This window comes from Saccoglossus kowalevskii, chromosome 11 (genome assembly GCF_978046115.1).
Source record: "Saccoglossus kowalevskii chromosome 11, keSacKowa6.1, whole genome shotgun sequence".
In the NCBI taxonomy this organism is placed as follows: Eukaryota; Metazoa; Hemichordata; class Enteropneusta; family Harrimaniidae; genus Saccoglossus; species Saccoglossus kowalevskii.
In genome coordinates this window covers 24,314,169-24,326,429 of record NC_140651.1, presented here as the reverse complement: position 1 = coordinate 24,326,429, position 12,261 = coordinate 24,314,169, and the positions used below count along the sequence as shown (strand labels likewise).

Sequence of the window (12,261 nt, the reverse complement as noted above, 5' to 3'; positions counted from 1 at the left end):
AATCTCTAATTTTGGTGAATATTTTTGTAATTTTTGGTAAAAAGTGATATTTTCGACTTCTTGTTAAAAACCAATAGTTCAATTGCTTTGATATTACATATATAGATACTACATGTAGACCTTTCTCAGATTTGTTCATTTCGTGATGATATCTTCGATTCTCTAATTATGGTGAATATTTTTGTCATTTTTGGTAGAAAGTGATATTTTTGACTTCTTGTTAAAAACTGTAAGTTCGATTGCTTTGATACTACCGGTATACATATTGTTCATTTTCTAATGATGTCTTCAGTTCTTTAATTGAAATGTGCATTGCTAACAGCGGAGCTATCTCAGCCGATAGGCTGCTTGTTTTTTTTTTTGGCCTGATGGACATTTCACTGTATGTATTTGAAATGTGTGACTGATGTTGCGCGTGTGGATTTTAATGTTCGAGCACGACAATCACCTTGTATCCTGTTTTATACATCCATTCAAGATTATTTATTCTTACATTCAAATGCTTTCTTTTTGTTTACATTGGATGCAGAGGTGCTACATCGTGTAATGAAAATAGAATCTCGTCTGTACACAAATGTTTGTACATCACAAAATGTTTTTTCTTTGCTACTTCAGGCAAATATTACTACAAGCAGGAGATGTGTATATCAATAATATTTATGTGCTCAGAAAGTACTAGATCGCATCGACCTCTTGCTGCTATGCATCAGAACGGTGATTATTTTGACCAATGCAATCCTGTGCTGCCTAAGTTTATACTTTGTGGTATCCTCATGATAACCTCATGATTATTTCATCGACAACAAATTATAATTAGCTCATGTTGATTCTCTCTCTTTTTCCTCTCATTGGTCAATTTGCTGTATGATTTAGAGTTTTGACGATGAAGAACCAATGGTAGTGGCGGAAGGGACAGCAGTATGGGAGAATCTTGGTGAGGGAATGTTGACCAAAGTGACATTACCAGACAACCAGAGTACGGTAGTGAAAATAAGACCTGGCATGTTGGTACAAGATGTCTTATACACATGTTGTATTGTGAGTAGCAAGTATTATGAATGAGTTAAACTTTGAACTTTAACCCTTTGAGAACCAAGGTCAAATCTTGCCTCCGTTCGCAAAATAAACCCACATCATTGTTTCCATATTTTTTTCAACAAAAAAATCGTCAAGGCAAAGAGAAATTATGTTTATATAGCAAATAATCTTTATGGAGTGAATAATAAATGTTTATCATATGCTTTATAGGTGTAATTACCACGGCATGAGCTTTAACATATGACGTCATTTAGAATGACATGTTTTGTTTTGATTAATAAAAATCGGGCGTGCTTGACCGGGCATGAGTATAATATATGGTAATAATATTTTGTAAAAACAATCAAATTGATGATTTATATTTCTTATTTGTAGAAACGTCAAATGGATTACCTGTATTATTACATATCGCTGAGAAAATCTAGCGGTGATGGTACGAAGCAGTACGTACCAGACAGATATGTGTTTATGGATAAACAGGTGAGTCCTTTGTACATGTATGTGAGGAGGCCATGTATTACGGTTGATTCTCAGGGATGGAGCTACGTCACAGAGCGTTCTATGTTGCTAAGACACCAATATACCATGTGTACTTATATGTCTAAAGTGATAAACTTCAAATGATGTAACCCTGAGCATTATCTAATTTGTCAAGGATGACTGAAAAATTTCTTGTTGGAGATGTTCAGATTTCCAATGATGTCATTACTGCAATGCATTATGGGATATTTGTATAAGTAATGAATTTTCAGTAGGGTTTGTGCCGAGTACACACCCTCTCTAAGTCCCCCTTCCCCCCATACTTATTTCCTATTCCTGGTTCCATTTGATGTAGATGGTAAAACTATCATGTGACATTCTCAAACCATCATTTTCATTTATGTTTTGTTCGGTATTCTATATTTTGTTACTATTTTGCATAGTTGTATCTGCATCATTGAGACTGCTTTCTGACCAATAGCAAAGCAGCAGCTCATCTCAATAGATTTAATAGTTTGTGTGCCTTGGTCTGAACCAGTCAGATGACATATACTTCTTAGAATCATTTAGCAAGCCACAAAAAATAAAGCTAGGGTGAAAAGTATTTTGTAACATAAAATATCTTGCAGACCCTCACATCTTGTCGGGCTACACAATGTGGAAAGTTAGGTATTAAAACTGTCTGCTATTGTTTATTGGTTTGCTGGCCGGGGTTGATTTGGACAGAGAATGGAAATCCAAGCCACTGGGGTCATGTCATAAAATGTTTACTTGACAAGTTCAGTGAGTGAAAGGCATTTTTGGGAAATGTTCATGGGAAATGTGTTTCTTGAAAAAAGTGTTTAATTTCAGATCCTATTGATGTTCTAATGGTTGTTAAAACAACATCAGATATTCCTTACTTTCAAATCGGTTCATTCAGAAAAGTAGACATTTGTGAGTAATTGGAAGTGAACTTGAGCATCTCCTAATTCAGAATCTCAACATTTTCCAGAACATTGAATTGCTGAGGCTGCATCAAGTAGGGGGAATGTAACAGAACATTGAATTGCTGAGGCTGCATCAAGTAGGGGGAATGTAACAGAACATTGAATTGCTGAGGCTGCATCAAGTAGGGGGAATGTAACAGAACATTGAATTGCTGAGGCTGCATCAAGTAGGGGGAATGTAACAGAACATTGAATTGCTGAGGCTGCATCAAGTAGGGGGAATGTAACAGAACATTGAATTGCTGAGGCTGCATCAAGTAGGGGGAATGTAACAGAACATTGAATTGCTGAGGCTGCATCAAGTAGGGGGAATGTAACAGAACATTGAATTGCTGAGGCTGCATCAAGTAGGGGAATGTAACAGAACATTGAATTGCTGAGGCTGCATCAAGTAGGGGGAATGTAACAGAACATTGAATTGCTGAGGCTGCATCAAGTAGGGGAATGTAACAGAACATTGAATTGCTGAGGCTGCATCAAGTAGGGGGAATGTAACAGAACATTGAATTGCTGAGGCTGCATCAAGTAGGGGAATGTAACAGAACATTGAATTGCTGAGGCTGCATCAAGTAGGGGCAATGTAACAGAACATTGAATTGCTGAGGCTGCATCAAGTAGGGGGAATGTAACAGAACATTGAATTGCTGAGGCTGCATCAAGTAGGGGAATGTAACAGAACATTGAATTGCTGAGGCTGCATCAAGTAGGGGGAATGTAACAGAACATTGAATTGCTGAGGCTGCATCAAGTAGGGGGAATGTAACAGAACATTGAATTGCTGAGGCTGCATCAAGTAGGGGAATGTAACAGAACATTGAATTGCTGAGGCTGCATCAAGTAGGGGGAATGTAACAGAACATTGAATTGCTGAGGCTGCATCAAGTAGGGGGAATGTAATTAAATAGTAGAAATGTCTCCGTAGAAACCAATTTGAGACATTGTGTCTTGGTATTTTTCTGAATTTATAGCATTACGTACGCCAGTTACAGGTACACGTGTATGAGCTAGTTCCATAGAGAACAATGAGTGAAATTGTTGCTATAGCAACACATTCTGAATCCTTACTTAAATTTGTTTTTATAAAATGGAAATGTTGACAGAGTGGCGTGATTGTTATTGATTTTCTCTTCTCAATTTTATCAAGCTTGGTCGGAAACAGATGGACATTGATTTTTTTCATTTTTGAATAATTAATTTCTTTCTATGAACCAGATTTCTTTCATACCAAGCAACTGACTTGGGATCTAATTGTTTTGTGGTTTATAGCAGTCAGATGATAGCATTACAGGGAAATATTCAATCTGCTTAAATTGGAACTATAACTTTTATTTCTACATTATATATTATATTTTATTAGGAATATGATGAGGTGGAAGTACTGCCAAAGAGTATACACCAAGTGGAGCTATATAAATACAATGATGATCCAACAATGACATTTGGTGAGTCCATTGGATTGGCTAATTTATCAAATGATGGAGCTAACTGGCCAATCAGAGGTTCCCTTACTGCCCCTTATCTTCTAATACCTAAATTCGTTTCACATGCATTCAGTGAACTTTCTATATTATCATGCATAGTAATACAAGTTATGCACCCTTATATTTATTTGCCCTTGGCATATGTGGTTGTTAAGAACCTGATCAGTGGCTGCATGTTCACCATGAATCAGGGAGGTTCTGAGTTTAATTCCTAGAGCAAACTGTTTACTCAACAGTATAAATCAGTGTACAGTCTGCTTCCCAAACAATTGCAATTGGCAGCGACTTCAATATCTATCGGCAGACACAAACAATATTTGAAAAAATGGAATTTGTTTTTCCACAAGTCCTTAATCTTCAAGTTACCAAAATTATTAATATTGCAGGATTTCAGATCGAGGCTGAACTTGGTGAAGACTCAGAACAGGAAGATCAGCTGTGTGTATTTATTAGTGAGATTCATTCTGGTAGTTTAGCATATCATCAAGGTGAGAATTTAAATATGATTTCTATCTGCATTTATGTTCACAAAACTTTGACGAAATATACATCAAATTGATGTGATTTTCTTACATAATTCTTGTTATTTAAGTTATACTTAGAGTAATGGTGTAGTGGTTTATATATATAGTGTGTTCATTTCTTTTCAGGTAGGCCGTGGGTTTGATTCCCAGAGCTGAATGTCCACATGCACTTTAGCACTGAATTCAATATAAGGAAATTATAATATTTAGAGAAAAAAACATTGCACCCTAAAATGATATTTGTTGTATGACTATCATGTGACTATCACGTGACATATGTGACTATCATAGTATGAATATGTGCAAATTATTCTGTGTTTTGGGTTTTATTGTTGTTACTTAACCTGCCAAGCCTGTGCATGGTTTTGTCAATTCTGTATTCAACCATTTCCCATCACAGAATAAACACCGGTGGCTGCTAAGTAGCTTAGCAACCAGAGAGGAGGTAGCTTAGCAACTAAAAATTTTGATATTCCTTTATTGTTTGTTATAAATGAAACGCTGATTGATTAATCATCACTGTCACTCTCGTTACAGACTTACAAATTGGAGACGAACTGTTGGTAATCAACGGTAAAGTTGTATGCGACTTGGACATGTTATACATAGAACAAGTCATACAACAAGAAACGGCTCTGACTTTAACAGTTCGATCCTGCCGAAAGGTCTACATTCAGTCAGAAATCGCCAAAGAAACGGATCAGTACATTGATCAGTTGACGTGTCCACCACCGCCAACACAGTTCAGAATCAGTGATGATTTGATTGACGATCTCATAGTGCCCGCACCTAGTGGTGAGTTCACGAGAATTTCATTTTTAATTCATTTCTAATGCCAGACATGCTTTTCTTTGTTGCCATAGTAACTGCTATGAAAATCATTGTGTAACCATGTTAGTCTAGTGGAAAACCTAAGGAGTACTGAAATAACTAAGGTACAGTCTGTCGCCCATGGTTACTGAAACTACTCATCAGTGTGGAGTAGGATTGGTTGAAATTCAAAACAAACAATTGTTATCAAAGTTACGCATTAATGTTATTCATTTCAGGAATTGACTTATTTAAAGACAGTAGGTCCCTATGTTTGAACTAGTGTTGTTCTAAAAAAATTTATCATATATTTTGGAAAATTCCTTTAAATTTCATCAATAACATTTTCACTTATTCATTGGGAACTAGATTTAAAAAATTACCAAAACAATAATGGGTCATTGAACTTGTTTCCGTGGCAATCACATTTCTGTAGTATCACACTAGTTTAGGCTTGGGATGGCAGCTATTTTACCGGTGAATAAAAATAGATTAAAATCTGATGTTTCTGAAACTTGAATTTGTGTCCCCAATTTATTTTTGCTTTCTGTAAAATACTTTTATTATTTTAGCTAGAATTAGTTTTCACAGAAAAGATATTTTGACCATTTTGTATGAAGTTTATTTTCACTGATTTATGTAAAATGTAGAGAAAAAGTATTTTCACTGGATTTTATTTTTACTGATTCATTCCTTCATCAAAAATAATAAAATGCAAGTGAAAATAATTAATAAAAATAGATAATAATAAAATGTACTTAACAGTATCTTAAGTTTAAACTTGAATACAGATCTGATTACTGAAGGATTTAAGTTCATACTTCAGGAATAAAATAAAACAAAAATATTTATAGAAAAACTTGATTTATTCATTAACGTTTTATTCTGATTATGCAGAGTATGATGACAGTCGAACAATGTCACCGAAAAGATCTTCAAGTGGTATACCGCTACCCACGCTAACCCCGGACAAGGAATTCCCCGAACTTAGTAACGAACAAATTGATTCGCTTCTGCAAAATGCGGAGCAAGTAACGGCATTCTGTCGACAGTTGAATATCAGAGACTTTGATTGCAAGGAGACGAATAGCTTCAAAGATTTCGACGACCAGCATGAAACGACTGTGAAGCACATGTCAACAGCTCAGAAGATACGTAAGGTGATTCTGGAGTTGCTTGACACGGAGAGGTCATACGTGAAAGATTTGAACTGCCTGATGTTGCGATACTTAGAGCCGTTACAAAATGAAGCTTTTCTCACAGTTGAGGAGGTAAGTCTTTTGCGCAAATATAGAGGGCGCTGTCCTTGACTGATACTAATCACACTATTGTAAGTGATCTGTAACCTCTGTAAACCTCAAGAGGGCGCTATATAAGATTAGTTGTTATTTTATAGAACCTCTATTTGGGCAATGATTATAACTTTATTTATAGTATTACAAGTATTGTCATTTTTTTGTTATCAACCTCTTCATCAACACATAATTCTGAAACATAAGAGAAAGAAGGGAAGTGGTGAGGAGCTTAGAGATTACATGAATTCTAAATTGTAATAGATTCACAGAATCAAATCAGTTTTATGTTATTTTTTATTTCTTTGTAAAATAAACAATGAAAAAAAACACCAATTAAAATCTATGATTTCATTAAATTCTTCTGACAGACACCATTCTATAAAGTAAATTATTCATCCTAGTGTATGTTGTTCTATTCCAAATACTGTTTCATCACAGTTCATCTGTCGTCTCATGTATTCTTCTTATGTACCGGTATATATATAGAGAGAAATATGACATCTTCATTTCAGTAATACTGAAACCCTGCCATCCAGTCATATACTATAGTGCGTGAACTGTCGCAAGAAGCACTGATAATTATCATCAATTTCTTTTTTCTCCTCAGCTTGATGCCTTATTTGGTAATATCAAAGACATTGTATCATTCCAAGAGACTTTTTTGCACAGTTTAGAAGAAGCTATTCAACTTGAACCTAATTTCTATGATATAGAGACACCCATACAGTTTAGAGTGAGTCAATATGTATTTTAACAAATTTTTTACTAAAATACATAGATTTTAATAATTATTATTCATACAATTAATTATTGACCAAAATTCGTGGGAAAATGTTTACTGAAAAGTTAAGTGTTTTGTCTAGAGAATTAGAGCTACAATAGACCACAATTACCATAACAATGAATATAATTGTGGTGATTGTTATGCAAATTAGCCACTACACTAGTTTGAGAATACTCGCACTAGATATATATCGTACCACTGAATGATACTTCTTTTCTCTAGTTGATGTTTTTTTTTCTACATTAGTAGACCGCTTTATTTTCATTGCTTGAGATTTTCGCAATTCAATGATTTTACGGCATTTGCAAAGACAAAATTTTCTGAAAAGTCACTTCACCTCAGAATTTTTCAATGCTACAAAATTTCACACTGGCTCATGAAATTGGCGAAAAATTTGTGCTCGTGAAATGAAAGCGGTTCACAGTACATTCATCACCAAATATATACTAACTAACCAAATCTATATTATTTTTACCAAAACAAAAAATCATGCTTACAGCAGCCATTTAATTTTTTAAATTATTCTTATTTTTTCAGAGGATATTGTTTTCTATAGGAGGCTCATTTCTATTCTATGTGGATCACTTCAAGCTCTATAGTACATTCTGTGCCAGTCATTCCAAAGCACAAAAAATACTGGATCCAGCTCGGGGTAACAAATGTTTGCGTGAATTTTTGGAAGCCAGGAATCCAAAACATCAACATTCATCTTCATTGAGTTCCTATCTTATCAAACCCATACAAGTAAGTTTTTTTTCATAATTATTTTTTTATTAAAATACAAGAAAAAAAGTTTTCAATATTACAGTATTTTTGTCAGGCATTTTAATTTGTTATTGATCAAAAGCTGTGATTTTTTTGTGATGATTTATAAGCAACAGTGTCTGTATATGCTGGTAAAACTTTCAAATACTGTCTTAGTTATGAGTTGCAGTGTGATGGTTGAATGCATGCTTCAGTCAAGTACTTCAAGTACTTGGACACCAATGTCAAATTTATGTCACTTTTGTCACAATTTTTTAGCTCCGCTGTTGACTTTGCCAAGTGCAGCTAATCATATTACTGACTGTCTATCGTCGTTTGTGGCAACTTTTTCTTTGATATCTGGTGTGCATCTCTCTTAGATTTGGTCATTTTATGATGATATCTTTAAATCTCTAATTTTGATGAATATTTTTGTAATTTTTGGTAAAAAGTGATATTTTCGACTTCTTATTGAAAACTGCATGTCTGATTGCTTTGATATTAGATACATATAGTTACTACAGGTGGACCTCTCTCAGATTTGTTCATTTCATGATGATATCTTTAATTCTTTAATTTAAATGTCCATTGCTAACAGCAGAGCTATCTCAGCCAAGAGGCTGCTTATTTAATAACTTTGATCAAGACATGTAGTTAGTAATAAATTGCATCCATTTGGTCCAAAATTAATAAAGAATTTATAGAAAATCATATCATGTGGCTTTCTTGTTTTTTATCATAATTACTGAACAATATTTTATAATTAACCTATCAGAGAGTACTGAAATACCCACTGCTGCTGAGAGAGCTGAAATCACACACAGATCCTGAAAACGATGAACATTATCACCTGTCAGAAGCTTTAAAGGGAATGGAGAAAGTAGCTGAACACATCAATGATATGATGAAAGTGCATGAAGAGTACGGAGATATATTTGAAAACTTAATACAAGACCAATATCATCTTAAAAGAGAGGTCAGTTCCTAGGATCACAACACATTACAAACTAGTTTGTTGTGTAGGGTGGTTAGGTTTTATAGTTTTATTTTTTTTTCCCCTCTTTTATGTTTTGATTTCAACTCTCTCAGTGTCCAGATTTTTTATTAAGAATAGTAAATTTTAGATTAAACTGATATTAAATGTCACAAGTTTTAAAAGTTATTATTATTTGTGTTTTTGATATTACATATTGATTAATGTGATAAATCCATTCAAAACAAAATGGCTTCTTATTGTTGTCATTGTTACCCCATCATTCCTGTTTTTTTATATCTGACTGACCTTCCATTTTAACCTTTAACCTTTTATTTTGATTTATGAACTTTCATTGTGAATCACTATATTCTGTCATCGAAAATAAATAGACATGGTTATAGAACATTTTCTTACTTTTCTCAAGTTGCAATCCTTTTGAATTTTATCAAAGACTCAAATTTTTCCTGTTTCCATGGTTACTAAAATGTTTTCAACATTGTTTTTATTCACCTCAATAATCTTTCATTTTAGGTTAATTTTTGACATTTCTTGGCTTTCCTTGTGTTTTATTGATTTGGGGCCAAATTTATGAGGGTGACTGATTAATTGTGTTTGAACGAAATGCATATAGCACATCCAACATTCATTAAAATATTAATTAAAATACACACATACTCTGACAGCTAGTTTCCTTTTCCATTCAGTGATCTTGGCATACCATGTCAGGGTTTAGTAAATGGTACTTTCTGCTTTGTGCATTGCATCTCTGCTTTTTTTAATTTTATTTCAAATATGTTGCTTACTTTTTTTTATTATTTCATTTTTCCCATCCACTGTGTGTATGTGTCCACAGTATGGAGGTGTCAAGGCAAGTTTAGTCATCTGCGTGCATGGAATTACTTTATAACATTTGCATGTCTTAGTGATAAGTCTTCTCACATCCAGCCTTGAACTTTCTTTCTCTCTCTGGATAGCAATCCTCATGCCAAGCTATGATAACTTGTTTCTATGGTTTCACATAAATTATGCAATTAACATACAACACCCCCACCTACAGCCCCCACCCTCACACAACCAGGCCATTATAGATGCATTCCTTAATGAAAGCTTATTACCATTATTATCCATCTTCTCAATTAAAAAATATCATGATTATGCTAACTTTGACCCCCTGCTACCCCAAGCAAGATGACCTCTCAACTTTGATCTCTGAGCAATGTTAAAAAATACCCAGTAACTTAATTTCCTCTTTGACTTCACTAAAGGTTGTTAAAACAATACCCAAAGCATGCTGACCTTTCAACTTTGACCTATCCCACCCATGTAAACTTTTCAACTTTGACCTCATTGAGGATTACCATATATAACCACATTGCAAGCATGCAAATCTCTGACCTTTTAACCCTAGATACACCCATTGCTGAATGATGTGATAATTAATATACAACCTGTTATTTTTGCTAGGTTCCTGACTTAGCAATGGATGATTTGGTAATGTACGGGGCCGCTACATGGTTCAACTGCCAAGAAGATCTGGGAAAGGTTAAAAAAGGAATGGAACCAGAAGTCATTGTTTTTGGCAAGTATTTTATTGTTATTAAATTATAATGAAAATAATCGCAATACGAAGCCCTCTTCTGTGTACAGCTATGGTAATAAAGTATTTTAGATGAAGTGAGTTTTCAATAAAAATTTGTGATTTGATCAAAATTGCGTTATCCTATTAACAACTAACTTTCTTTTTGTAGTAGTAGTTATCACAACTAATTTTTATTGCTATTAACTGATTGAAACATTGTATTTCTAAGGATGCAATTAGGTTATTATTATTAAAAAAAAATTGACAATGAAAAGGTTAACTTTGAATGTATATTTCTGTTTGTTTCTTACAGTGTTCCGTCTAGCTGTGGTTTTGATATGCAAAGAGAGGGTAAGAAAGAAGAGCAAGTTATCTTCATCTCTGTACAGTCCGAGTTTACGGGGGTCAACAACCAGTAATTTTGTTGGGGATGTCATTATTAGGTTTAAAAGACTTATACCAGTAGCTTCATTACAAGTGAGGAATAGTACAACCAATGGTAGGTCATCTTTAAATCGGTTTCCCTCTCAATTGATATATAACCTCAATTCTGATTGGTCAAAGCCCATATGTTCATTGACTTATACATCCAATCGATCTAATCGTTGTGAATTACATACTAGTATTCTTTGTCATCTTTCACAAAATATTTTTTTTGTTGAAAATTTTGATCATGGCTTATAGCCAATTAGAAATTGTCTCTATTACTGGTAGTTCAAAATCAACAAAGAAATTATTTTTAAAAAAATTTGAAAATGTTACACTTTTGCTTGTTTGCTGTCAGAAGTCATTGCCCTCTTCCTGCATAATGTGTATCATTTGATTACAGGTACATTTGTTATTATCCTCAGAGAAAAGCAACTGGTTTTCATGAAGCTTGCATATTAATTAGATAATTTGCATAATGTCTGGTGGCTTTGCTGGTGATATTTCTATGCAATTCTCAATGCAAAGACTCTAGAAAGCAACACCATCTACTGATTGCTGTTAATTGAAATAAATTATGTTTTTCGTCTTCTCTAAACACTATAACTTTTATCATCCACAGATACTGATTATAGATGCATGTGGGAATTACTTCAAACCAAATCAACGACTGAAGGGAGGCCAGAAAAGGTGTTTGTGCTTTCATGCAAGTAAGTCTAAGATAGATTGGGAGGGGAGGGTGGGCGCTGTTCAGGCACCTTTTTCAGACACATTTTATATACTTGAATGTAAGGCTTATCTTTACTTTCCAGTTGTGCATCAAGAATTATCTCTTGATTAAATTTGGCACCCATGAGACCTTAATTCAATGTTTAAACTGGAACCACATACTTTGTGTTTGATGATTCACAGAGTAGGAAACACACTGCACAGATCCATGTGCGATATTGTATAATTAATGCATGACAATTCACTATAGGTCGTCAGATATACTTTGGTTACGTAACACCCGATCCTGGTTTACGTAAATCATAATAGTTCATTTCCCGTTCTCTGTGAGATTCAGCGTTATGTGAGAAAACAAATACAAAACAAACAAAGGTGATCACCATAGTGACGTCAAAACATTGTGTGG

The 12,261-nt window shown here is 34.1% G+C and overlaps 1 protein-coding gene across 1 annotated transcript in view; it reads left to right on the top strand.

Annotated features, from left to right (window-relative positions):
* The window catches only part of LOC100367282 (rho guanine nucleotide exchange factor TIAM1-like), a gene marked incomplete at its 5' end in the record, with an annotated part of 44,184 nt that overhangs the window by 27,475 nt on the left and 4,448 nt on the right, over window positions 1-12,261 (top strand). Inside the window, 12 exons of the mRNA XM_085505288.1 lie at window positions 874-1,038; window positions 1,414-1,518; window positions 3,865-3,949; window positions 4,375-4,476; window positions 5,050-5,307; window positions 6,220-6,593; window positions 7,225-7,350; window positions 7,939-8,145; window positions 8,921-9,121; window positions 10,586-10,700; window positions 11,014-11,199; window positions 11,749-11,836. Of these exons, the coding sequence (XP_085361414.1) occupies window positions 874-1,038; window positions 1,414-1,518; window positions 3,865-3,949; window positions 4,375-4,476; window positions 5,050-5,307; window positions 6,220-6,593; window positions 7,225-7,350; window positions 7,939-8,145; window positions 8,921-9,121; window positions 10,586-10,700; window positions 11,014-11,199; window positions 11,749-11,836 (2,012 nt within the window). The remainder of the gene's footprint in view (window positions 1-873; window positions 1,039-1,413; window positions 1,519-3,864; window positions 3,950-4,374; window positions 4,477-5,049; window positions 5,308-6,219; window positions 6,594-7,224; window positions 7,351-7,938; window positions 8,146-8,920; window positions 9,122-10,585; window positions 10,701-11,013; window positions 11,200-11,748; window positions 11,837-12,261) is intronic.